The sequence below is a fragment of the Acipenser ruthenus genome, chromosome 20 (genome assembly GCF_902713425.1).
Source record: "Acipenser ruthenus chromosome 20, fAciRut3.2 maternal haplotype, whole genome shotgun sequence".
Classification (NCBI taxonomy): domain Eukaryota; kingdom Metazoa; phylum Chordata; class Actinopteri; order Acipenseriformes; family Acipenseridae; genus Acipenser; species Acipenser ruthenus.
In genome coordinates this window covers 2365809-2392825 of record NC_081208.1, presented here as the reverse complement: position 1 = coordinate 2392825, position 27017 = coordinate 2365809, and the positions used below count along the sequence as shown (strand labels likewise).

At 39.3% G+C, this 27017-nt stretch overlaps 1 protein-coding gene across 4 annotated transcripts in view; it reads right to left on the bottom strand.

The window, feature by feature from the left end:
- Positions 1 to 1909: 1909 nt before the first annotated feature.
- The window catches only part of LOC117962438 (tumor protein p73-like), a 51637-nt gene continuing 26529 nt past the window's right edge, over positions 1910 to 27017 (bottom strand). For 3 of the 4 annotated variants that reach the window (XM_058993091.1, XM_058993092.1, XM_058993093.1), the window contains 11 exons: positions 22879 to 23124; positions 12284 to 12470; positions 11512 to 11627; positions 10845 to 10954; positions 10141 to 10283; positions 9655 to 9743; positions 9048 to 9172; positions 8533 to 8684; positions 8256 to 8388; positions 6164 to 6257; positions 1910 to 5690 (listed from right to left, as the gene is read on the bottom strand). In XM_058993091.1, coding sequence (XP_058849074.1) covers positions 5358 to 5690; positions 6164 to 6257; positions 8256 to 8388; positions 8533 to 8684; positions 9048 to 9172; positions 9655 to 9743; positions 10141 to 10283; positions 10845 to 10954; positions 11512 to 11627; positions 12284 to 12470; positions 22879 to 23124 — 1728 coding nt within the window. In that variant the 3' untranslated portion in view covers positions 1910 to 5357. Of the gene's footprint in view, positions 5691 to 6163; positions 6258 to 8255; positions 8389 to 8532; positions 8685 to 9047; positions 9173 to 9654; positions 9744 to 10140; positions 10284 to 10844; positions 10955 to 11511; positions 11628 to 12283; positions 12471 to 22878; positions 23125 to 24725; positions 25102 to 27017 lie in introns of those variants that run through there. The other variant, XM_034904975.2, reaches the window with a different exon arrangement.

Genomic DNA, 27017 nt, shown 5'->3' with positions numbered 1-27017 from the left:
CAAATGGAATTCAGCTGTGCCAATAAAAAGAATATGGTTGTGTCGCTCCAGACAGATATTGTGAAAACTATTCCTGGCTATCTTTGTATGTGTGTACATGTTTACTGTTGAATTTGTATATTTATCATGCTTGTGCATCTCAAACACGATTGGCTAGTGTGTGTCACAAAACTTTTAGTTTCCCGAAGGTTCGCTAATGGTCTGGAATAAAAGACCATGTCTGCATTTCTTAGCATCAGAAACTATTTCAGGCAGGCAGGACGTTGTTCTTGGAGCTGTAGTTAGACCACAAGGGTGCTTTAGACTTCAGAGGTTTAAAATGTCACCAGGATGACGACTGAAACAAGAATGATACAAAGGTAATAGAAACTACATAAAAAAATACACTACCAAGTTGCTCTTGAATGCTATCTTTTTAAATGGAGGGCAGTGTTGTTTCATTTATCTTCTGTTGGCACTGGGGCACTGCCGTAATTGTTGGTTCAGATTGCAGACGGAGAGCTGCTACAATGACAGTGGCTGCTTGATCTGGGAAGTACATCCTTTTACCTTTACTGTCAGTGTCCTCAGCAGTGCCTTCACTCAAGGTCTTATTCTGCACATTGCTCGGTGTGTAGCTGGTATGTGATTGTAATGAAAGGGACTTGTAGAATACTGTCCTCCGAGCTACACTGTGTCTTCACTTATGCAATGCCCTCAGCTTTGGAGTCTCATTTATTATTTAGCTGTGCACCTACCTGAGGTTTTGAATTTCTTTACTGTTCTTACAGTGCAAGATTACTTATTTAAGAGGGAGCAAAGCTGACAAGTGCCCCAAGAATGATTAGGCATTGATTCATTTTTGTGTTAAAGCTGCATCCAAAAGGATTCATTTTGCAAAAACTGCAAAATTGCTATACCCTTTTATACAGGTTGGAACAGGTGGAGTGTATTGCACACTTATTAATGTAATAACTATCCTTGACAAAAACCTACCGACCACACCATCACTGCAGGCTGCATAAACTCCTATTTACAGAAACTTAATTGCAACATTTAAGGCGTGCTATACTTTAGGGTTTGATGCGGTGCTCTGTGATAGCCAGCAGTTTACAGATCACGTCACTGCTAGGTGGAGGGCTAGACTTTGCCACCTTCTCTTCTTTAGAACTGGGATCTGGTTGTTTTTACAGTATCTGTGAGTGCACATGTACATGAAATATACGTTTTGAGCATTGACGCAAAATGTGAAAATATAAATTTTGTGAATCGTTTGTACAGATTTCATCTGAAAAATAAGCAAAATTATAATACAGGTGTCCTTTATTGTGTTACAAAAAGCACTTGAAAACACAGCTAGAAAATGATTTTCCAAAGAAACATTACAAAATAAAATTAAAATAATTAACTACAATGAACAGTTCGGAGTACGTAACAATTAATACTGCCTGAAAAGAAAAAGCATTATTGAACATTAAAACGTACATTTTATTTTTCATAAAATCTTAAAGCCATAAAGTGCTTTAATCTGCTACTCGCTGCAAGCGTAAATTCCATGTGAGCTACACTGTCCTTTACCGTAGCTACAGTATGTGCACCAGACTGCATTTCTCCACAAAGTTCCCAGGTATTCAGGACTTGAACACTTGTTAGCTCTGACTAGCTAACACATTCACTGCTATGTACAGTAAAAGTATACGTGCACCAGTAATAAGTGGACTATGAATGCATCACCATTGCTTTGTCCCTGTAGCACATCAGCACCTATGAGATTTGTTTTCTGCACCAGAGTGGCCTGCAGTACAACATCGCCCTCTAGTGGGTACAAGTTTTCGTTCTGCAAAGCTTAAAATGATTGGCTTAGCCGTCAGTGGGATCTAATCAACTGATCTAAAGTTTAAACAGCCTATCATATAAATACAGCCACAGGTTGGTTCAAATGGAGCATGTAACTCTCTGTTTTATTGATTTAAATGATGGTGGTATTTAGATCAATTGAATAGACTGCAAAGTGTTTATTAGTTTTTCTTTTTACTACAGCAAGTTTTCAAGTTTTGAATTCCTGCCTTAAAGCCCTGTTCACATCTATACAAGATTAAAAAAAGTTAAAAAAAAACAACTTGCAAAATATGGTAAATTAAGTGCATCATGAATACAGCAGAGCGCTTAAATTCTATACGTAAAACATCAAGTAAATGTGCTTTCAGGATAATAAAAATAAAACCCAAAGGCACGAAAAAATAGGTTTCCATCTCGCCTCAATGACAAGTTCATATATGAATAAAAACATCCCAATCTCAAGCTCTTAGGCATTGCATGCACAACAAAAAGAAAATTTAAAATGAAAAGGCTGCCTTGCACTGCAAGGAGGAGTAACCAAAATATACAGAATAATAACAATAGATTCTAAAACAAAACTAAAGATTAGCTTTTTTTTTTAGCACCAGAGAGGTGAAGATATAAATTTCAGCATATGATTTGTGATCAAAAACACATTAATTATGTAAATACATGGTGAGAAAATCGGTTGTGGTTTACTGCCTAGGGAGAACAAAAAAAATAAACCAAATCACTATCCCTGAGCTGTAAGCCATAGCAGTGAAATCTGAGACCGGACAAATAATATATAACTAAAAAAACATCCCCAAGTTCTTCTGCTTGTAGAGTACTGGCAATCTGAGACGCATCAATGCAAACTAGCAACTACTAAACAGTTCAAATAGAGACCAACGGACTGTATCAAAATAACAAAATTAAGAACTTAGATTAGGCTTCTCGGATCATTTAAATTGCGCTGCTTACGATAGAGTAGAACAGAAGTGTGCTTATCTAACGTTTCAGTTTAACCCTAACCTGGAGCACAGTCTGCTCACCTGTTTCTACCAGTAAGTTTCCACAATAAGTACAGATAACCCCACAGCTGTGGCTGTATCGAAATCTTACCATGTTACTTACTGCATGTATCAATTGTATGTTATCTGAAATGGTTCTCTCCTGTGATTGTGTGATTAAAAGGGCTCTTTCCAGTTTACAAATCTTGCATATAAAGTATCACCCATTCAGCAAAAATATATAAAGTGTTTTCTATTCAGTTAGAAGCAGTTTCACAAAGACAGGGACCTAGTGGAACGAACTGTATTATTTCCAATTGGAATATACAGTAGTGTGTAAATGTATCAGAACACCTCACGGTTGGTCATTTATATATCCTGTATGTATATACCTACCTGCATGAAAACTTCTGGGTGTGAGAAGTTAAATTTTCAGTCAATAATCAATGATATAGAAACATTAGGCACTAGTGTGAAAATGTTAGACCATTTTTAAATTAGGCATCTTAAACAACTTCTAAATAGTCTCCTGCATTTTATCATTTGTGGCTACGTGTTCCTTTTCTCTTACTATTTTAGATTAATTAATTGCATGTGTGGCCTTTTTAAAGCCATCAATTAAATTAAACAATCACTAATTTGCCTATTTTGCCAATTTCCCAAGGTTTTTTCATTAGTGGTTTGATTTCACACACACAGCATATCAAAACTACAGAAGCAACGGGGTGTTCTAATACATTTGCACACTGCTGTAGTTAAAGTCCCAAATCTAATATCAAGCAATTCAATAATACAGAAGCACTTTCTAGGGGTTTTTTTACACCACAAATACGCAGTTTCAGCTGCCCTTAATCACCGGTGCACATACTGTGTACTGCCCCCAGATTCTACAAACCATTATTACATGCAGATATATACATATATTATTAGAAACTATATCCTCTTTTAAAACCACATAGCTTGTCTTTTTGCACAGGTCCCATCTGCTAACAGCCAAGAAAATTAAAATATGCTCATGATCTGCAATCAGTCTGGTGTTCCTGAGATTTAAGGCATCATATACACTGGGTAAGTATGGAAAACTGCTCGTGTATAATGACTAAGCGATCAGAAGGCCTTGTTAAAAGGAATACAGTATCGATTTCATCAAAAACAAAATAACAAACAAAAATTCCTGTATTTGTTTTTTTTATGAAAATGGTAAATACCAATCTTATTATTTCAATAAAAAATAATAATATAACAATAATAATAATAATACAAAAAAAGTTCAAATTATTATGTGACAAATCACTTGTAAGGTTGATCCCACAAAAAATACACAAACGTGATTGTTCACGCATCTGTTTCAATGTACATGTATTTACATTTACATAAGAAGCAACATTCACAACGGAACGACAGCAGTCTCTAAGGGCACACATTTAAACACATTATCAGAGAACACTTGTTTTAATGTTAAAAAGAGCAAAACAAATTTGTCTTTCAACTGTACATTTTTTCTTACATATATTCGTCGATAGCTGGTCACTGAATCTCCCTAATTTTCCGCGCGCTCAGAAGCATCCTGTTCGTTTTGGCAGTCCGTTGAATAAATTGCGCACAGGCAGACTAAAGATATGCATGGCAGAGACTGGGAGGAGTGAAGGAAGGAGGTGGAGCTCTTTTATCCCAGTCAGTATGGGGGTGGGTGTGGCTTGTATTCCAGTCAGTATGGGTGTGGGTGTGGCTTGTATTCCAGTCAGTATGGGGGTGGGCATGGCTTGTATTCCAGTCAGTATGGGGGTGGGCGTGGCTTGTATTCCAGTCAGTATGGGGGTGGGCGTGGCTCCTATTCTAGTCAGTATGGGGGTGGGCGTGGCTTGTATTCCAGTCAGTATGGGGGTGGGCGTGGCTCCTATTCTAGTCAGTATGGGGCTGGGCGTGGCTCCTATTCTAGGGCGTGGGTCTCCCCTTGTTAATATCAGTGGAGGGAAGGCGGTTCACTAGCTACGCAGGTAACAGCAACAGTCTCCCCGTGTTTTACAATGCATCATTTTCTCCTTGGTTTTTAAATTTATTTTAGGACAGCAAACCCGACCACAAAATACTAGACTAGACCAAGCAGGTGTTTGTACACTCCACCCTTTATAACATCAGTATGTGAAAAACACTGGTGAGCCCCACAACCTAAATACCTCCTTATTCCTCGAAAACAAGACCTGCTTCAGCTGCACAAAATTCACATTTGGAAAACCCTTACTGTAGTGTTTCGATTACCCCACCCCCGATATTCAAGACCGCTCCTTTTTATTTTTAAATGTCCAAATTAAAGACAGCGAGTGTCAAATAAGAGCCATTATACCACGGTTTAAAAACTCCAGATTTCCATCTCTCACGACTTAAAAAAAAAAAAAAAAGTGCCTTGACTTAAAACTCCTTTAACGGGGTAAAAGAAGAATCTCAAGAGTCTTTCTGGTTTATTTTGTTTCCGCTGTAAACTCCCCACACCCCCTCCCCTCCCGGCCGCCCCTCTTTTGTTTCGTCGCTGCTGTGGTGGACAGTTCGCTAATTGATCTCATTTTCTGTAAACTCCTCCTTGATGGATTGCTTGCGGGACTTGCAGTCCGGGACGTCGAAGCCGAAGTCAGGCCAGTCCTCTGAGGTTCCCGTGCCAGTGCGGTTGGGGATGGTGATGGTATGTCGCACGCGGAAGTGCACGGCCTCCATGACACGCTGCCGCTGCAGCTCCCCCGTGGGGCCGATGGCCATGGTGGAGGTGTTGCTGCTGGAGGAGCGGATCAGCTGTTGGCCCCCGTAGTCGTGACCCTGTTTCAGGTCCTGGAGCCCTCTCCAGATAACAAGGCGGAGCTGCTCTGGGATCTTCAGAGCCACAAGGTCCTGCGAGAAGCAAAGGGGCAGAAACAGAACAAATAGTCAAACTCGTAGCAACGCCAAACAGAGGGCTGTTCTATGACATCTATCCTCGTGGTGCCATTCCAGTCCAGGCATATTTTAACCATTTAGGGTTTTTGGCACAGTGGTGTTGTGACCCACTTATTAAATACATGCAATAAAAATACAGCGAGTTAAGGTCTTTGAAAGACCTGTATGGATGTTTGAAGAAAGGTTAAAGCCTTCTGGCAACACAGTAAATAGAGTTTACATCACAGCCAATAAGGTGCTGTGCGGAAAATTTTACATCTGATTTTTCCTTGTAGCAGTTACAGCATTTGGCCACCTGGTGGTACTGTATACCATTTACAAAAAAAATAAAAATAAAAAATCCATTTAAATCTAAATATGTAGACTAAGAAGTGCACCTTCTTACTGCATTACAATGTTGTCAAAAGATATTCAATAAATGCAATTACCTCCATGGTTAGGTTCTGGAGATGGTACAGGTTCTGTAACCCCTGGGATGTGAAGTATTCAATGCAGTTTTGACATCCGAGACTCGATAAAAAACTGTTCAGAAACAAAACGAATCCCACTGAGACTAAGGGCCAGTGATTAGAATCCTCCACATAATTAGCACAAGAAGGTCAAGGCTCAAAGATACGGGATCTCCACTCCTAGCTAATGTTAACTAGCAGCTGGTAATTGCTCAAACGTTTAAAATATGTACCTGTGTTTTTATTTTATATATATATATATATATAATATATATATATATATATATATATATATATATATATATATATATATATATATATATATATATATATATATATAATTGATTTTAATTATATTTACAGTATGGAGTTTTCAAGATCACAGCATTTTTTTTTTTTTATCAAAACAATTTAAAGGTATGAAACATACAGTAAAGTATACGTGTATTATATTAATAATTCCGAACACTTTTTTTTTTTCATGTTGTCATTTTTTTTTTATTATAAATACAATAATAATAAAAAATAAAAATAAAAATCCGGGCTACAGATGAAAAGTAAAATCACATATATTTGTAACAGCATTTCATAAATATAATACAAACTCAGAAACATCCACAGTTCCATTGTTAATCATATCTCCTTTAGTGCCCTATAAAAAACACCCTCAGGATTTTAAAACATATATTTTTCGGAGCATTTTTAACTGGCATCTACCTGTTAATTTAATTTTCTCTTTAACTGTATTGTTATGCTAACTTACTCTAATTTTGTTAACAGCAAAAGTTAAGTCTGAATGTAATGTATCAAATTACATAAATACAGCTTATGTTCTGATTTTGTCAAAGAAAAATGTATTTGGTACTTAACGGATTAAAATGACATTTGAAGCTACCAACTATTCGTTTTAAAGGAATGTGACTTACTGTAGTATTGAGAACAAACTAACGTTTCCCTGTCATAACTACAATGCACAGATTCACAGCACATCTCTTCATCTGCACAGCCATTCTGATAGCTCTCACGCTCCATTAGCAGACCTTGCTTTCTGTCCAGCACATGCTAATTAATACATTTTCTAATACACTGCACAGTATTTGGCAAGTGCATTTCATATTTCATAGTGCCTCTCTAAATGGCCTCTTAGCTGCCCTGTGATGGACTGGCGTCCCATCCAGGGTGTAGTCCTGCCTTGCACCCTGTGCCTGCCCAGTTAGGTTCCGGCTCACCGCGACCCTCTATAGGATTAAGATTTTTTTTCTACTAACTCCTTACATTTTATATATATATGTATATTTGATATGTTTGAGTAATTAAAAAAAAAAGGAACAGAAGGTGAAACTAAACTTGATTATAAACGAGACTATGAACTAACATGAGGACGTTCTCTGAGTTTTATATTTACTATTTAACTGCTAGGCAGTGTAACACGTGAGTTGCTTTAGTCTACTCAATAGCGTTTCTATTCTGAAGCCAGGGATGGGTTAAAACCCTGCTCCACACTGAATTATAAAGTAACAGATTACTGAGCCTGTGAGAATTCTCAGCACTAAAAACTATCACGTTTAAGCAGGAAAAGGCAGTCTTTGCTATGACAACTCTCCTGCCACAATGCGCAAATAACATTATATAGATGCCTGGTGGATTATGTTAGAATGCATTATATATATATATATATATATATATATATATATATATATATATATATATTATAAAGTATATATATTATAAAGTAACATGATATTGACATTATGAGAATTCTCAGTACTGCAAACTTTTAAAAAATATTTTTTGCTTAAAGGTTTTTTTTGTGGGGTTTTAAAATTTTTACTGTGGGGTGTTTAAATCCCACAACCCCACACTTAAAATATACTCATAAAGTAATCAGTCAAAAGCAAAATAAATAAATATTGTTCAGCATTCAGCAATACTGCATAAATTCATATATTATTTTCCCCAAACGCTATTTCCCAGCTAAAAAGTGAATGAAGTCAGGTGGCAAAGTGACTGTGCACCGGGGGTAACCACGTGTTAATTAAGCATGGAGCCATTGCAGTGGAATGGGAAGTACCTGACGAGGCTGGGGTCAGGGTTATATTGCGGGGGAGGGGTGCAGTGGGATGCGGACACCATTGACTGGGCAGAATGACCTCCATTCATGTCACCGTTCTGCTGCATGTGGTGACTGTTCATCATGCCGGGACCTGCAAGTGGTAAAAAAATATATATATTAAAACAGGAGACAAAAAAGAGTATTATATACATCCTGTACACTACATAAAAAATGTTGCACAGTATGTTTTTCGAACGTGACTTTTTTAAATGTGACTGCGTTAATAGATCCTCACCCATGGGTCCCATGCTGGGTGCTGCGCTCTGGCTTTGCTGGGGTTGCTGTCCCACGAGCTGGTTGACGGAAGGCAGCTTGTTGATTCCTCCGTGCATCTTGCTCATGTTGGGGAGCACAGAGCCGTAAGAGGTGGGGGACTGGATGGGGTTCCTGCGGATTAACAACAGGGAGGCTTTTCAGAAGAGCTACAGCGCACAGGCAGACTGGACCGGACTGATAATGACTGCAACAGCGGAGGAGTTTGTGTCCAGTTTTGGTCAGATAAAGCAGAATTGCATTTTCCTCTTTGACTGCATGTGCAGAAATAATGCCATATTAAAACCTGAAAGGAGTTTGAAACAAAACCTGAAAATCCTAACCCCTACCACTGGACCATGTATGAGGCGCTGACTGGTGTCTGCGTGTCAGTGGCAGAATGATGATGTCTGAGCTGCCTATAGAAAATACTACCGTTCCGGCTGGACTACACCACTGGTTGGGACCCTGTGCCCCAGCCTGATAGGGAGCACTCACTGTCTCTGGAGCAGCTGCTGCTGTTGCTGTCTGTACGAGTCTACCAGTTGCTGAGGGACCAGCTCCACCAGCTCCAGACTGTCCTTGATCTTCATCAGGATCTCGAAGTTCTCCCGGCCACGCACCTAGCAGGGCAAAAAGGAGGAATGGAGTCAAACCACACACCAGAAACATAGTGTGTGCAATAGGAACTGCGGGGTCTTTTTGTAGGGTCGATGTACTAGTCCTGGGGTGGCCAACCCTAGTCCTGGAGAGCCACAGTCCTGCAGGGTTTTCTGGGTACCTTTAAATCCTCAATGGCTGAAGATCTGGAAATTAGTGTTGACAAATTAAGAAAGTAATTGGTTCAATTAAGTAATTGAGAACTCGGGTGGAACGAAAACCCAGAACCAGGATTGGCCCCCCCTGTGCTCGTCCAGCTGTGGTTTTCATTGGCAATGATAGACAGCAATCTGGGACTTATATTTATGTAGGCTGTCCATGTGTTATTACACCGTGCAATTACCAGCATCAGTAACGAGCAGAGGACATTAAAAGGGCAGGGGCTCATTGACAAAAAAAGGCACTTTTGGGGCATAAGGGCAGGAAGTTTTAGCTTCACACTTACAGGAATATAATAAATCTCCTCTTCACCATGTCGTCGCTTTTTCATATTGATGCTGGGGCCTGGGATGTTCGGAGGTGTCTGTTTAAAAGCTGAAAGGCAGGAAGATGAGTTCAATTCCTTCACTGACGCAACAGCCTTAGAAGTTAATGCATGCTCTAATTTACTGTGCTTTGATTTTACTGGAAGCGAGTAATCAACCATGATAAGCTTGTATTGTTGCAGTGAGAAAAATGCTGGTCAGATTCATTAAATGCAGTAAACACAGTATGTACATCGCTAAGTGGAGTGTGCCAATTATAATAATAATATTTTGTAATGCATGTCTACTCCCCCTTTGTCTCAGTACCAGTTGTGAATGGTAACTCAGTCTGCGTTGTAAATGATGTGCTGTAATAAGGATTAAGTGTAGCTTTAGGTTCTCAGCAGCAGTTCTGATCAGTCTGCTATTCAAACCCTGCTGCGATGGAATCACACACGTGAACTCACTGCGTTTGTTTGCGTTGCCGTTTTTGTTCACGCTGTCGTTCATGGCCTGCTGCTCGCGGAAGTGATCCTCGTCTGCTTTCCTGTCCCGCCCAGGACAGGCGCAGATACGCCCCTCAAACGACCTGCGACCCAGGACCTGGCCACTGCACACAGAGACTCGGGTTCAGGACAAGAACACACTGCCATAGCGGAACAGATTCGTACACGTCGTCCAAAGAGTTGCATATACAAGCATCATTGTTATCCCATACAGCCTTTTTTATTATTTTTTATTAAGAGTGGCCAATTATTTTACCCCTCCTGATTTTCTCCCCAATTTTTCTCCTCACCGCAGCAATTCCGCAGGAGAACTGAAACACCCAGAAACTCGAAAGCGGATGTCAGCGATAGTGTCTGCTCTAGCGCGATGAGGAGAAACAGTCCCTGCCAGTTTTGCCTCCCTAACCGTGGGATCGCCAGAGCCAATGAGACACTCCTTCTGGAAACCCCAGTGAAGACCGGCGATTTCACACAGCCAGGACACGAACCTGCGCTCCCCTGACTGTATGACTCACCTTGCACAGCACGCGGCCATGCTACAACAATCAATTAACTTCATGAGCAGTGAACAGTAAGTGTACACTAATATGTTTCTTGGTTGTAGGTATGGCCTGTTGGTTACTGCACACAGATCCGTACTGCATGATAGTAAAAGGCACACTCACTCTCTGGTCTCCAGAGTTATAATAATAAGAATGGGTCTTCTGTTCATGCCTCCCACACAACTGCTGTTACACATGAAGTTGTACAAGATCGTAGTGCATTCTGTTCCAACCTGGAAAAACAAATGATATTTTAGCACAAGAGCTGCTGATGATTTCAGCAATGAATCTACTATTTAATCTGTTTTTTTCTATTGAAAGAATCCACAAAAAAAGACAGCTTTGATAACTACTGCTGGGATGTTCAGTTACAAATGTATTAAAATGCAATACAAGGCCACTAGATGGCACTGCAGAGCAACATACAGTGACTACCTCTGAAAGCATGCTGGTAAAGTATGGTGATTTTATTTTTAAAGGTTAATAATATAATAGGTCTAGGTGTTAAGATTGTCTCGACTTTCTGCCGTGTTAGGGGTCTATATCGAATAAAAGACACAAGAGCCCATGTGATCTGCATACTGATCCTGTGTAAAAGCCAGTAGCTATCCCGTTTAAAAAAAATCTGCCTTATACATATATATAATGATCCAATGATCCCTGGTACAGTGCTATGGTTATTGCAGGGCTGCCAGTTTGTGGTACAGTACTAATGATATTAACAGTAACAGATTTCCATGTAGGACAATGCAAACTGGAAAACGAACCATGCAAACTGGAAAACGCATACCTGTGGTGACTCATAAGGTACCATCACACTCTGCCTCCCAGTCACTGGGTCATCTACGTACTGGGACAGGTTATTCCCTTCCACTCGAATCAGGTGACTCGCTGGAGCCACCTGACCTAAAGGAAATAAGGAGTGCATTCTTTATCAGTCCCTGGGTGCAATGCTGTTTTTCACACAATCTTGTTTTGTTGCTCTTATCCATCAATAACGGCAAACACCCAGAATTGAAACAATACTGCATTGCCTCAGAAAATCTGCATAAACCGATTGAAAAACTGCAACGCTTTATTTTAAGAACCCATTGCTACCAACCAATAAAACAGCCATGTAACAGAAACATTCCAATGTTATTTATAATACAATACAAAGGAGGTGCAACTGAGGCATTAATTAGAAACCTTATAACTAGTTCAATAACATGATTTGATTTACTAGTAATGTGTCTTTAAGATGTTAATCATCAGGTGTCAGGCAATGGCCATGTGCAAATATCCAACATACAGTAACAGTTTATGCTAGGAGAGTTCCAACTGACCACCTTCTATACCTGCCTTATTGCCAAGCGAGACAATATGGTGTGTGATCACCCCGGACACTGACACAGGCATCGATCATGCAGGTATTTCCCTGCTTTTCCCCCATTTTCCCACACTTTTACTTTCACCCAGGTTCCAGCCAGCTTGGCTATGCTGTACCAGTACCTTTTATCTTTGCCTCCTTCCTTCCTTTATAGAAGGTAAGCCCCAGGGCATAACGGATTGAGGTGACTTACCGTCATTGAAGTCCCTGCCAAGCTCGTGGTTGGGGCAGCGCTTCACCACTTCGGTCACATGCTCTGCCTTCTTATAGACCGGCATCGCTCGGATCACACTGCCCGGGGGGGCCAGCGAGGACAGCTTGATCTGTATGGGACAGGTCTTGGCAATCTGACAGTACAGCTTCTTCAGCAGGGGAGAGTACTGGAATCAGAGAGACACAGGAGGCATAAGAGAGGGATCCCACTTCATCTAATACAGTCCAATACAACAGATAGCATCATGCCACTAGGGAACACAAAGAGCGTGCTGGTTATTTATTTATGGTACGTTTTGTGATTTTCGGTTCAGGAGGGACTGTCGGTTGCAAAAATAATTCTGTGTCAATATCCTTCCTGTTACTGTCTCGCGTAAACGCTTCAAAAAGTGTAGGTGATTTCACTATTCAATTTACAAAGATATGTTTAAAATCACAATATATTGGAATTTAGAAAATCCCATTACATTGTCAAACTGACCAGGGAACCTTAGAAAAAGGTTACATTTATATGGGTTACATGTTATTGTTATGTCATTTTTCACAGCCTAACAGTCAGCTGTCATATGCTTTGCTTGATCAGTCCTTGAAATGTTGGCAATGAGAAATACAGTACAGGTTGTTACATACATTAAAACAATGAAACACGCTGGTTCTCACCACAGAGAGTCTTAAGTAAATACTGAGGCTACATTACAAACAGCTTTCAATATGACTTCATTTAAAACCACAACAGCTTTTATTTCACTTTTGTCATTAAAAATCCACCAAGTAATCTGGCTGCTTAAATTATATATATATATATATATATCTACAGACCCCAGCGCAAGTCTGGTGGGATGGTGGGAATAGCACAGTTTAAACAAGCGCAATGGGGTTTGAAAAGACTAAAATGGTCTTCATCTTATTGCCAATACAAAGAAGTCAGTCTTCTATGGAATAGCTACATCCTTGCCAATGTAACGAAGTGCAGATGTTTTAAAAACAAAGCTCGACAAGTTGAATCGTGTTTGACATGAGGCGGATTAATGGGGAAAAAAAAATCAATAAAAAAAAAACGTGGCAGTTCTTTATGCATCCCAGCCTGCGTGCTTCACGTGTTGCAGTGAGCTGTGTCTGCTGTCGGTTATCATCTCTGGGATTTGCATCGAACGACATGGTGGTCCACAGGTATTAATGTATCGCTCTGGCATGCTGGGGCAGGCTACATCCCCCCAAAAAAATCCCCCAAAAATTCACCTTAAGCAATGAAAAGGCAACTTCAGAGAAGGATGGGGCTTGCATGAGCATGTTTGAATGGAATGGATGGCTTTCAATGGGAGTAGGGGTGGGGTGGACATCAAATAAAGTAGCACTGATAAAATTAATGACTAAGCACATTATCTTTACTGATCTGCCAAGGAACAACTCACCGGAACCCAGAGACATTATATGCAATTGGGGATCTCTTTTCACAATCCCATCCTTGTTCAATCTGAGTGGCCAAGTATATTTTTGGAAAAAAACGAACGAAACTTTAGTCCATAGTGCACAAGGCGTTTATCTTCTGGACTAAAGTTTTTGAGCTTGCAGATATATGATGAAGCCTTTCCATTCTGGGTTTCAAAGCACAGTGCAACACTAATATGCTTCCCCAGCTCAGAAAACCAGCCTTGCAGAGCCTTTTCAAACAATAATTTTTGCTGGAATAGCGAGTAACAACGGCACATAAAGACCTTAGCAGAAAAGACAATTGGGAACTGTACAGAACACACATAATAGGTGAGGAAATAAAACATTAGGAACAGACAGATAATAAAGTGTCCTTGTCTTTTATACACCTATTCAGACACAATGAGAAAACATTTTGTCTGCCAGGTGTTGACATCATTTACCATTAGTCTTATAAGACCCCTTTAAATCAGCATTCCTGGGCAGTCTGGGACTTGCCCGGAAAAGTGTTCCGTAGGAGTAATGCGCTTAGGAAAGAGTCACATCTTAGATGACTAATTCCAGCCGTATTCCTTGTTGTGACATGGATACACGTCTGTATGAACGGCAAAACGGCTTGCCCTGGGGGGAGAGAATCTGCTACAACTCACTTACATAATATATACATTTATATGTATAAAAAAAATAAATGAGTAATTACCAGTGCTGGCGTGTCCAGACAGGACAGCATTGTTTAACAGCATAAATCGTACAGTGCAGCATTGTAAGAACATTTAGAGAAATTGTGTTGATAGCTTTGTCTGTCTCATTCATAATAATGCAACTGTCTGTTCGTCTGTGACTGTGGTCCTGTCTCTCTCTGCTTTTGTGTTTTTGTGTGTGCTGGTTTAGTAGCTTTAAACAGTCAATTAGATCAGTCATTAGATCTCCAGCGATACTTCAGTGGAGACTTTGACACCTCAGCCTTGCTTGTGCATGAAATATCCCTACTGTAGATGGAAGCTGTGTGGTCACATTTGTAAATGACAGCGATATAAAATAAATGGAGCTATTTTGCCAGAGCTGTTATCTCAATAGAAAGCAAAAAAGCTTTAAATAAAGTCTCAGATTAATTTAAGAGCCCCTTAAAAGCTCACTGTTTGTTTCTTGTTCTGTAACATTATCAGTGTGTGAAAGCTTTGTTAATACAGCCTTTTTGAAATAAAAAGTAAAAGGATATCCAGTAGCTATAACCAGTTGCTGCAAGTCACCAAATACACCATGTGCGTTATTCTTCTATCTCAGCGATTAGTGAGAACTTGAATGGTAGTTTATGCTACAGTACAGCAGCAATGCTACGACAGAAGCCATAAGATATTAGAGGTATAAGCTTTACGAGCAAAATACATGCTCCGAACCAAATAAACTGTGTTACTGCCACACCACACAAAACGTGCATGGAATGAAAAAGTTAAGGATGTTTAAGGTAACGTTACCACAGACTAGTATACAGGGTGATTAGAAATTCAGTTGATCAGTCTGCAATGGGAAAAAAATACACAAGTAACAAGCAACTGTAACAGGTATTATACGGTCAACCATGGCAATGCACTGTAAATACATGGTATAAGCACAGTAAAAGTAGTGAACATGCACAATTACTGTGATAAACTTTTTCATATAAGGGTGCTTAATATGGCTACCTTTGTCTTCTAGAGGAGTTCTTCAATTGACTTTATAATCGCCATGTTCATAACTCCTGAATGTGTTTTTCATTTAAACTCTGTTGAGCAATCCGGTTCTCCACAGCATTTGCATTAACTGTAATATACATGTTAATGCATGTGCAAACTACACAATACCTCAAAGATGCTCTAACCTTATTTCTTAAGTAGGGATTGGGCAATCAAGCTTTTTATCATTTCACCCCATTCATTGTTTTCGGAGATCAACAAGCCCAGGTTACTTAATTATAATGCATGAAAACCATACAGTCGATGTAATTGCCTTCATTATCTGCAATTCTACTTGAATCTGCTGTGGCAGGAGAGGGATTTTGCTCAATTAACTGCAGTTCAACTTTTAATTTCTATAAAGCTTTGAAACATATCTTAAGGTCTAACACTATCCAGCAGCCCTCCACACTGATACCCCAGTGTTCTCTGTGCTGAATCTGTCCAGCAAATAATACAGGAGACTCGAACAGATGCAGTTCAATCAAAAAGTTCATTGATTTATTCAATGTCTATTGAAGAAATATTAAATCTGACCATTCACATTTTTCTTTCTTTTTTTTTTATTTAAACAACAAACAATATCTAGGGCCACTTGGTGATGTGTTTGAACAGATTCACACCTGATGAAAAATAAGAGAAAGAAAAAAAAGAAAACGATTGTCTAGCTGCAGCTGTGCAGTGTGAGAGGAGCCCAGACTTGTTCACCCAGGATTATTTTCATCTAATTTATTTTTCTTAAGGAACTGATTGAAACCTCCTGTCCCCCCCTTTCTCCAGCATTCCTAAGACCATCGGGAACGTGCCGAAGACTTGCCTGAAACGAGTTCTCGCTATAAACCCACACGCTTAGCTGAAGCTGACGGGCTGTGCTTGCGTTTCCTCGGCAGCTGTGGACTTGCGTCCCAGGACAGGTTCAGGCAGGCTGGGTTAGTTTGAGTGATAATAATGTGTCTGTCATCTCAACTGGCGTGCCCCGGCTTGCGAACCGCAAATACCGTTAACTGTCCTGCCCGAAATATGTTAAAACAGGCTTAGAGATACTCTGGGTGATTACATCTTTTCATTTCAACCTCTTTGCTGCAATTTTCTTCTGTTTGTAGAGATTTAGGGAACGATCCACGCTTTTTTTTTTCTTCCAAGAATTTACTTGCCGTACGGAACTGCTACAGTGTGACTCGTACATCGATGTTAGTAGCAGAACCTCTGAGCTTTCTTGCCGGTATTGGCTTGATATGATATGTGATGCTGGAGCTTCAGAAAAGAGAACAATTTAACACTGAGACTAACTTGGAGTCAGTATGTAAAGTAATGGTAATGCATCCTGTAAAAGCACTGAATGTGAAACACCACTACAGGTGCCTGAAATGTGCATCGGAATTAAGAACTGCAGGCAATGAAAATCTGTGTGCCAACGCTATATCACCTAAACCTGTGAATCACGTCAAGGTTTATTGTATGCATATGTTTTCAATGAAACACTGCAGGCAACACAAACATATAATATGTACATTTCACAAATCGTTTCAGTCGATCAGGTTTCTAGACGAATCATTTGGTAGATGCATCCAGACTTTTACTCAAGCAGGAATGCCCTCTGCATATTATCCTAATGCTTTTTTTTTGCAAATGAATCTGAAGTACGTTTGCTTGCTATGTAAATGCTCCGATGATTAAAGCAGCCCAAAGGACCCAGACATCAGCAATATTATTACAAAGTGCACTTAATCCAGACTGATAAGAAGCCGGAACATTGTGGGCATGTAGGTTGTCAATAAGATGATTCTGCAGACTTGCTGGTCACTGTAGCACAGACTACTGCCGTATGAGAGTCTATAGTTAACTACTGTATATCGGAGACAGGATTTCATATGCAGGAGCTTAACTAAAAAACAGAAACACCTGCCACAAACAGGGAGTGCAGCTTTTATAGATCTCAGAATGGTTTCTCTGTGCAAAACTCATCAATCAGCTATTTGAGGGACTGCCCATGTGCACAAAATGTATTCTACATACAGTAGTGGGCAAACGTTTTAGAACAGCTCAAGATGTGTCATTTATATCCTTTACATACCTACCTGCATGAAAACCTCGGTGTGAGAATTTCAATTTTCAGTCAGTAGTCAGCGATATAGAAGCAATAGGCACTCGTGTGAAAATGTTAGACCACTTATTAGGCATCTTAAACAACTTCTGCAAAGTATTATGCATTTTACCTTTTGTGGCTTTGTGTTCCTTTTCTCTTACTAATTTAAATGAATTGCATGTGTGACCTGTTAGTCATCAATTAAATTAGACAACTGAACTAATTTGCATATTTCGACAGATTTTCAGTTACAGTTGTTTGATTTCATATGCAAAACAAATCCAAACTACCGAAGCAATGGGGTGTTCTAATAAATGTGCTCTCTCTCTCTCTCTCTCTTTCTCTCTCTCTCTCTCTCTCTCTCTCTCTCTCTCTCTCTCTCTCTCTCTCTCTCTCTCTCTCTCTCTCTCTCTCTCTCTCTCTCTCTCTCTCTATTCTTACAGTATTATCCCCAATTTAACAGGAAAAGCAGAGCAGGGAGGAGTACTGGATTGGATTGAACAGGATACCTCCACAGCTTCTCCTGCATGTCAGGACAGATCCCAGCCTGAAGATGGTAATAGCAGTGGCAAGCGTGCCTGAGCCTGCCAAACCAACACACACCATCAGGAAAAACATGCCAGGGGTCTTTATTAAAAAATCCATAGTGCAAAATCTCATTTTCAACATTTATGACACCCCTGTCCCCCGCGCTTTATCCAGAAAGAGCATTTGACAGCAGAGTGCAAGTTTTACATTTGTGAAGCCGTTTGGCTCTATTTGGGTCTAGGGAAGTACAGCAGCTGAAGATGTAGATGTAAACAGCTGTACAGCTACGGGCAAAAGTTTTGCATCACCTGGTAGAATGAACTAATTTAGCTTCATAAAGTCCAATGAAACCTGCTGAATAATCTTAAATTAACATACTGAAGTAAATACCATATACTTAATGAAACATTTCTTTCATTACCTGACGTTAAATGAATTATGTTCATATGTTTGTTTGTTTTTTTTTTCTTAAGTTATGTCTCAGTCCTAAAATTCTAGGTAATGCAAAACTTTTGACCACAGCTGTAGAGGTGCTATTGGAAAACGTCATCTATGTGTGTGGGGGTAGCTGAAACAGACTTTAATATTTCAACTGCTACATCGGTGATCAAGTACACATAGATGGAGAAAACTCACTTCCCCTGATCTCAGATATGTACGCTATTCAGTCCAGGGAGGAATCCTGTGCCTCTAGAGCTGTAACTATGGGTGGAGAATGTAAATAAATTAGGTAATAAATTAGGTAAAGTCACACACAAATATTATAAGCTTGTGAAAAAAATAAATAAAAACAAAACGTTATTACTGTACACTGCTTTCAAGAATTCAATCAGTTTCCCAATGATGGTTCTTAAAGAGAATGCTTTTAAGAGATGTCACACAGGCTGCAAGCTCGGTTTACCAAAGGGCTCAGAGCCACCCGCAAGTTTATTTATTTTTCCCCTTTTGTTAGAAAACGCCTTGGTGAACACACAGAGCACACTCTGCCCCTATGCCATTATTCATAGCCGGGAGCAACACAAATCTGCAGACAGCTACTTTTTTTTTTTTTTTCTTCAGAAGCCAACTCTTTCGTGAGTCATCCAGCTGAAGAGACAAAAGAGGGAAAGTAAGCTGTACGTAAACTGAATTTGCTACACTAAGGAAACGGATGCATGTACCAATCAGATTTAGGAATCCCCTGAGGATTTTAAACATAGATTCCAGCAGGATTGCATCTGCATTGTTTCCATTATTTAAATCTGTATGGATGATCTCAATTTATTTTTTTGCAAGAGATTTTTGTGCTCTGCAGTTGTATCCTGATGTAAATACTGTGCTCTTATGAGGAAGGGAAACATCTATAAAAAAGAAAAATGTGGGGGCATGTGTGAGTGTTTCAGAACGAAAAGAGATGTGAAAAAAACGGTTGAAAACCCGTTAAAAGGATTCACTTGAGGAGACGTCTTTGTCTCTTTATCACCAAATCCCTACAGGACTTTTCAGATGTCTTTTCTACGGCAGTGATTTACAATTGCAGCTTGAGCTGTTTAATCAAAGCTAATGTCTCTTTAAGCGGAGGGCTTGAAAACAGTTCTCAGTCTTTCCAACACCTGGATTGAGGCAGGAATAAAAAGTGAAACCACTGTACAGCAGATCGATATATTTATAACGCTTGGAACTTTTCATGCAAGCTATGGGAGCATTCCTTCTATAGCTTGCATAACGGTTTGCAAATGAAAAGGTTCATTTAAGGGCTCTTACATTTAGATAACAAGTTCCCTACACTGAGTCTGAAGCACACACGTTTTCAGTTAGCAAGTTCTATACTCTTGGGCTATGTTAAATGTTCAGACGTGAGCCAGACAGACCAAGCATCCTAGGTCACACCTTCCAGTAAACGGTGACATAAGAGGAGCAATTTAATGAATTCTGTAAAAGTTCGAAAGCCAGGAAAGTAACTTCAGGTCACAACCCTGGGGGCCTCGATTGCTTAACAATTGAGGGCTGAAGCTTTCGCTCATCCTGACAGGGAGATCTTAATGACATCAATAACAGAGCTGGATTCCTGGTGTCTCTCAGAAGCTCCAGTTACAACGATGCATCAGTGAGCAGCCTCTCGTCCTTTAAGCATTAGCAAACGCACCCGGGCTTAGGGTTACCAGACATCCTGGGAAAACTGGGATTGTCAAACTTTTTAGCCTTCTTTTTTTTTTTTTTTAGCAATTGTTAAATCGTCCTGATTTTGCTATTTTGTATTCACAGCACAGTAATTTATTAATCCAAAATAAAATTAAGAATCTGATGGATTGCTGTTTAATAATTCTTGTTTAATAACTATATCTTGGAAGTTCCACCTGCCAAGTTAGCCTTATATACACACACACCCAATGTTTACTTTTTAAATCATGATTGCGTTATTATATACTTTAACTGAGTTGAATTGAAGAAAAAAAAAGTCCCTGTTTTTCACCCTGGAAATCTGGTAACCCAATCCAGATTGTATAACATTCTCACTCCTTTATACTGTGCAGATTTACATGTTTAAACGTTACATTTTAATATTCTTTTATTATGCATATCTGCTATTAATCAACTGGAGGATTGCTACTGAAGTGTGGAGCAGTGTTTAGGACTCTGGACTTTTGACCGGAGGGCTGTGGGTTCAATCCCAGGTGGGGGACACTGCTGCTGTACCCTTGAGCAAGGTACTTTACCTAGATTGCTTCAGTAAAAACCCAACTGTATAAATGGGTAATTGTATGTAAAAATAATATCTTGCAACAATTGTAAGTCGCCCTGGATAAAGGCGTCTGCAAAGAAATAAATAATAATAATAATTTCAATATCCCCCGCCTTTTACTGTTTTCACAGGGCACCTAGTTTTAATTCATATTCCATTCATGTTTAGTAAACATTATATCAAAAACCTGTAGAACTATCCACTTTATTTATTCTTTTATGAGATAAAAATGCCAGTCATAGGAAACCACATTGTGCAGAGGAAAATGAAACGCTTCCAATGCTAAACTCTCCAGGAATACTAAAGCTGCTACTAGACTTGTGCTAGAGGGTCAATGTTTACTCTCAAGTGGCAGTGTATCACTTTACAACACCTTTCAGGTAGGAATGAAACGCATGCATGAATGAATCAAACAGAAATAAGGACAGAGCACTTAGCAGCAAGGCATCAGTCTCGTATCATCAATACAGATGTACATGAATCATAAGAGAGGAATCACTGGGCAAATATAGGATTATTCTTTCACAGGATATATTATAGTGTCATTGTAAATATGGGCTTAATAAAGCTTTTTATTCCAGTGTGCAATTTGTATGATTTTGCCTAAAAATAGGAATTAAACAAACAAAACAGAAGGTTAGGGTAACGACTGTGAAGTTACTAGTTAACACTAAGAATCCTTTCTAAGAAGGGGCGGTGTATGTTATTTTTATCTTGCAGTTTACTATGCTTTTCCCATGCTTGTACAAGTAACACACTGTGTTTGCTTGCAATCGTTAACCATGGCTTTTACCTTCGTGAATTAACTACCTTAATGAATTACTGGCTTTGCCATGCCTTTCACTTAGCTTGAATACACTTTGCTATCATTTTCGATTTGGTAGACTGCAGTAAGTCAGGGACACGCTGCCTTTTCTAAATCTTTTCCCTTGTGGGATCTCCAGAGACGTCCCTTCAGGGTTTGAATAAACAGCTGTACAAGAGAAAGTGGCTTTCTAGAGACAGACGTAGTCTACATGCTTTTTAAAGTACAGGGACAGATTATCTCAGCTTTTCTCCTGAAACGTTTTTTTTATTGATATTCACTTAATGGCACCATTAACCATTTCTGCTTCATATTCGTAAAGTGTTAATACTTAGACAGGCATTATGTCTGACTTGATTGGATTTAATAAAGCTCATTAGAATGAAGCACAGGTCTAACTGTTCAGCCCACAGCCTATGAGAGTTTGTCAAGTAGCTCTCCTGTGGACTTGCGGCTCTCCAGAGATGGATCGTTTCTTCAACGACATTCTCCAGCATTTCTGGCATAGTTTTGAAAGCCTGAGGCTGGGCTATTCGGTTTTATTGTGTCAAGAAGCTATTAAACCGGAGGTGTGCTTACGTCTTACTCAGTTTGTTATAGATGTTAAAGTTTGGCATCTATTGAAGAATGTTATGAAAAAGTCCTCAAATTTCTCGGGTTTTTCCAACATTGACTTAAACATTTAGACAACTTTTCTTTAAAATAATAAAGCCACAGCTGTATTTTTAAAATTGTATTTTTTTTTTCCCAGCCAAAACTTCAGTATCCATATATATCAATTGCATCAGTCTGGCTAATGAATTACCTGGATGTGTGCTATTTTCTGTCCAACATTTAGTTGAAGAATGTTTAGCACGCACACACATTTTATTCATTGACATAGCAATGTATTTCAAGTTAGAACATATTGTACGACTATACCATCATTAAAGCTTTTCAGTTTTCCTGGCAGAAAGCCCTTCTCCTCTTTTCCAGTTAACATGACCTAAACTATCAGCCAACAAACTTCAAGACATCAAGCATATAACACAATGCAAATGCTACCACTAACATAATAATAAGCAGAACACACACTAAAAACCCAAATCAGAGGATTACAAACCTTTCAAAACTATAAAACAGTGTTAACAGCTTGAGACTTAAGTGTAAGCCTTCGGAAAGAAATCACCCTTAAAAACCCAGCATGTTGGAACGCTGTAACTTAGCAATACAACTCTGTGGATGCTGTGCGCTGCTCCCATGGTTTTGTAAAGGTAAGAGGATCAAGCAGGTAGCAGGACGCTGAACTCACCGTCCAGGTGGCTGACTTGGCTGTACTGGATTGCTGGAAGGTGACCTCGAAGCTGTGTGGCCCCGGGTAGTCAGTGTTGGAGGGGATGGCTGGCGCGGGAGACATGGCATCGAAGGTAGAGTTGGGCTGCGAGTAGGGCGAAGGCGTCGGGACATTCGAGGTGTGCTCAGAGCTGTACGGGCTGGCAGAGGCGGCTCGGCTGCCCAGGCTTTGATCCATGCTGCTGTTCAGCAGATTGTACTGGGACTGTGAGACAAGGGGAGAGAGGGGGTGGAGAGAAGAGACAGGTAAGGGATCGGAGAGCATCCACTGAACTACAAGGTTTCCAGTTACAAGTCTCGCTTAAAGGGATAGTGCACACCTAGGCGAGATTAAAGAGAAAGACAGTGCTACTTATCCCATCTGGGCACTGCTAGACAGTCAACAGTGTCTACATTTTTGTATCTATCATTTGTTGTTTTGAAAGCCTTTCATCCATTTATTTGAACTCTTTTCTAAAAAAAAAAAAGTTAACAGATAAAGAACACTAATGATTTTCTGCTGAGTAACTATGGCATATCTGGACAGCTTAGGGAAATTAGATACAGTACTTTTTATTGTTAAAAGCATTAGCGTCAGTGTTATAAACATATAAAAACCTCAATATTAAGGCTAAAATCATTTCCCTTTAAACCACTGATTCATTTGCCGCTCCTGTATGGCTACTGTACTGTCACAATTTATAAACATGAACTTCACAACAGTCACAGTTATAGTACAGCTGCTTTGGGTTAGACTGGCTCTGTTTCAATACTTTAATTAGCAACAGCACTGTGCTTGTAGCAAGAGCATGTTTTTTAAGGTGCCCATGAGGTACAGTCAGGCCGGTCGAGGGTCTTTTGGGGCCCCGTACATCATGGTGGCACCACGTCCCACCCCCGTCATATTTTTTTATTTCAAATCTGTATTAATCAGTGTTAATCTAACTTAAAGATATCTGAAACACAAACTTTAAAAAAAAAGACCCATGATAGGTCAATAATCCAGAGGCATGACTTTCCTGACACATTGCATTAACCAATCGTTGACTTTCTGAGCGATTGATAGGTTGTTACGGCTTCGAAATGCCGCCTTAAAAATGTAAATGACTTTTTGTTCATGTTACGATTGGTAGATTTGCTGTCAATCAGGTCTGTACAAAGCTTGCCATTAGTATTTTACTCACCAATAAATTTTGGGGGCCCCCCAGAGCTTGGTGCCCCGGTATAGTTGTTGTGCCCCTCCCCCCGCGTCCCCCCATTCTTGTCAGCACTGGGTTCAGTAGCTGATCACTTTTATATGGTTCTTGCAAAAGTACAGTACTTACAACTAGAACATAATTGCTATGTGCAGCTCACAGTCTATTTGAAAACAGTAGCTTTTCATGAATGAATGAAAAAGTACAGTATAATATAGCTGAAAAGATTTACAAAATCAGACCCAAGGATCATACCCTGTCAACATACTGTTTTAACACATACTTTACATTATGCATGTACAATAAGTGGTGAAATAGTACATAAAGTATGAAACACAAATCTTTCCTGAAATATTTCATATACTTGTATGCATGTTTCTGGCTAATAACCATTTTCTCAGGTCAGTTATAGTCAAAAGTTTCAAATTAACTAGTTGTTCCAGACTTTGAAATGCTAAACATTTAAAGAAATGGAGAAATGTGATTTTAAAAAACCCCAATAATAGTCCCAGTAAACAGTAAAAAGCATATGCACAGAATGACTGAAAGAAAAGGTCAAAACAGTTAGCTGTAGCTGCAGCATGTAATACAAACTCAGATTCTCATTGAAAGCAATGGCAAACGATGTTACCTTCTTTTTCACGTAGTACATTGTTCAGGCTTGCTGTACTTTTCCCAGGTACAGTAAAACACACAAGTTTCACTTGAGAAAGAAATAAAAACCGTCCAGATGTCAAGATAGACCAAATCAGAAAGGCAGTTAGCATATCCCGGAAGGCTGCCAAGTAGATTTGTCTTTTTTATTTTGATATTTATTCAGCCTCTTCAAACAGCTCTAAACAGACCCGTCAGACTGACTCTCTCTCCAGCTAGGATAAGGCAGCCAGTGAAGAAACAAAAAGAGCATGTTGCACTAATTATGGCATGTCCTAACCCAGACAACAACACCTGCACAGGTACATACTTGCAGCAGCACATCTTCTAAAGGCCTGCACTGTGCAAACATTGCCTGGGAACAAAAAAAAAAAATCAAGAATTAGCCTGGATCGAAGGTCGGAGGTTTAAGATAACAGCGTTCCCTATACAGGCAGCTGTAAACTAGCTGCAGACACTGATGGTAAACAAAGACCCGCGAAAAGCCTTGTAGACTGACTCTGTGCAAAAGTCTTATAGCAATCAAGTCCATCGACTGATACCGGATTCAAGTACCATTTTGTTTTCCAGGTTGGTAAAACAGCGTTGCATTGGAGACAGTGATACTAGTGGTTCCAGACCAACAGATTTGCTACATGACAATTGTACATGATGCATAACCTAGCTGGTTATTTAGCTTCATGCTGGTGTAATTCCATTGCACATCTTTAACGGAATCAGTGGAGTACTAGTGCTCAATTTTATACTGGTGTCATTCAATTTCACCTTTCTCAAGCTTCCCACAAAGATAAATATTCTGCTGACTTTATTTAACAAGTCAAATATCCACAAATGCAAAAACAGTGCGGATTAAGAACATCACTGGATAATAAACAGATCCGAAAAAAATAATAATAATCATATACATATTCAATATTCCTTGTTGTAGCTTATCCATGTCTAAGCAGGCTTGTTGAAATCTTGTACTGCAGGTACTGTATTTCAGCATTGCACATCTGTGTGACAAAGCAAGTCAGACATCAGTGCTCAGCTGTTTATCCAGTCACTGGACCCGCCACTGTTCAACATGGTCAATGGGTCATTGCTATTTGACTTGTTTGACTTCAGCTCTACTGTATCCCTGAACTGTGATCTACACATGCGAAACCCCAGGGGCTGCAGTTTGGTTTATAACCCTGAGGCTGTTAACCCATCCTGCGGGCTCTGTCAGTAGGTTGGCCCTGCACCCAGAAAACAACCGCTGTTATAAAGCAAAAAAAACACCCCTCACTTTAAGTTAATCATTGCAACAGAGAACATACCGTTGTATCCTGCAAGACTTACAGGGTCCACACAGACTTACACATGAAGTTAAAAAAAAGTTTGAAATCAATAAGTTACTGCAACAAACTTTACATCAGTTTAGTATTACATAATTAGCATAATTTAATTGCAATAATTGCTTTTCTGTTTTTTTGTTGTTGTTTTGAATTTCTTTTAAACCACTATAAAGATCTTGTGGTTGTATTTAACATTTAATTGCAGCCTCAAGATATACCTGATTGTCAACCTTAATTTGGTTTATTTAGTACAGTAATCTTTAGAATACAACACGCTATCAAAGACACTATACTATATAGAAAACTAACAACCGACTATACGGCATATTACACGCAGCCCATATATAACACAAAGAGGGTGCAGGTTATACTCCGAAGAAAAATATAACTGATGATTATTGAGTATTTAAAGTCGTGGACAATTTACCTTTAAAACAAAAATGCAGCTTAAAAAAACATGCCAGTGACTTACTACAATAATTCAATGAGTAATTTATTAGAGTATTCATGGACCAACTGCCAGTCCCTGCAGGCTTAAAGGACTCAGTGCAGTGTGTGTTTTCATTTATTGGGCCCCTCCATGGGTGTGTTCATTTCCACACAGCCTACTGATAACAGACTGCATTATTCAAGGTAAAACAAGAAAACCCAGTTCATTTTATTCACTAACACTGAGTGTGCATGAAGAATGTTGTTGAGGAGCTGAAGAGGACTGCCACATGAAATCTGTAGGAAAAGCCTTCACAAGAATTGTTTTACAAAAAAAAAGTATTGTTCGTTTCCATGAACAGCATTTTTCAGTGAATGCATCAATGAAGCAGTAACATTACATATTAAAACTAGAATCAGATCAACCTAAAATAGCATCAAACAGAAACACCATACCAGCATGTTAAGTAACTCTTCTTTTTTTTTTTTTTTTTTTTTTTTTTTTTATAAATTTAGTCGTC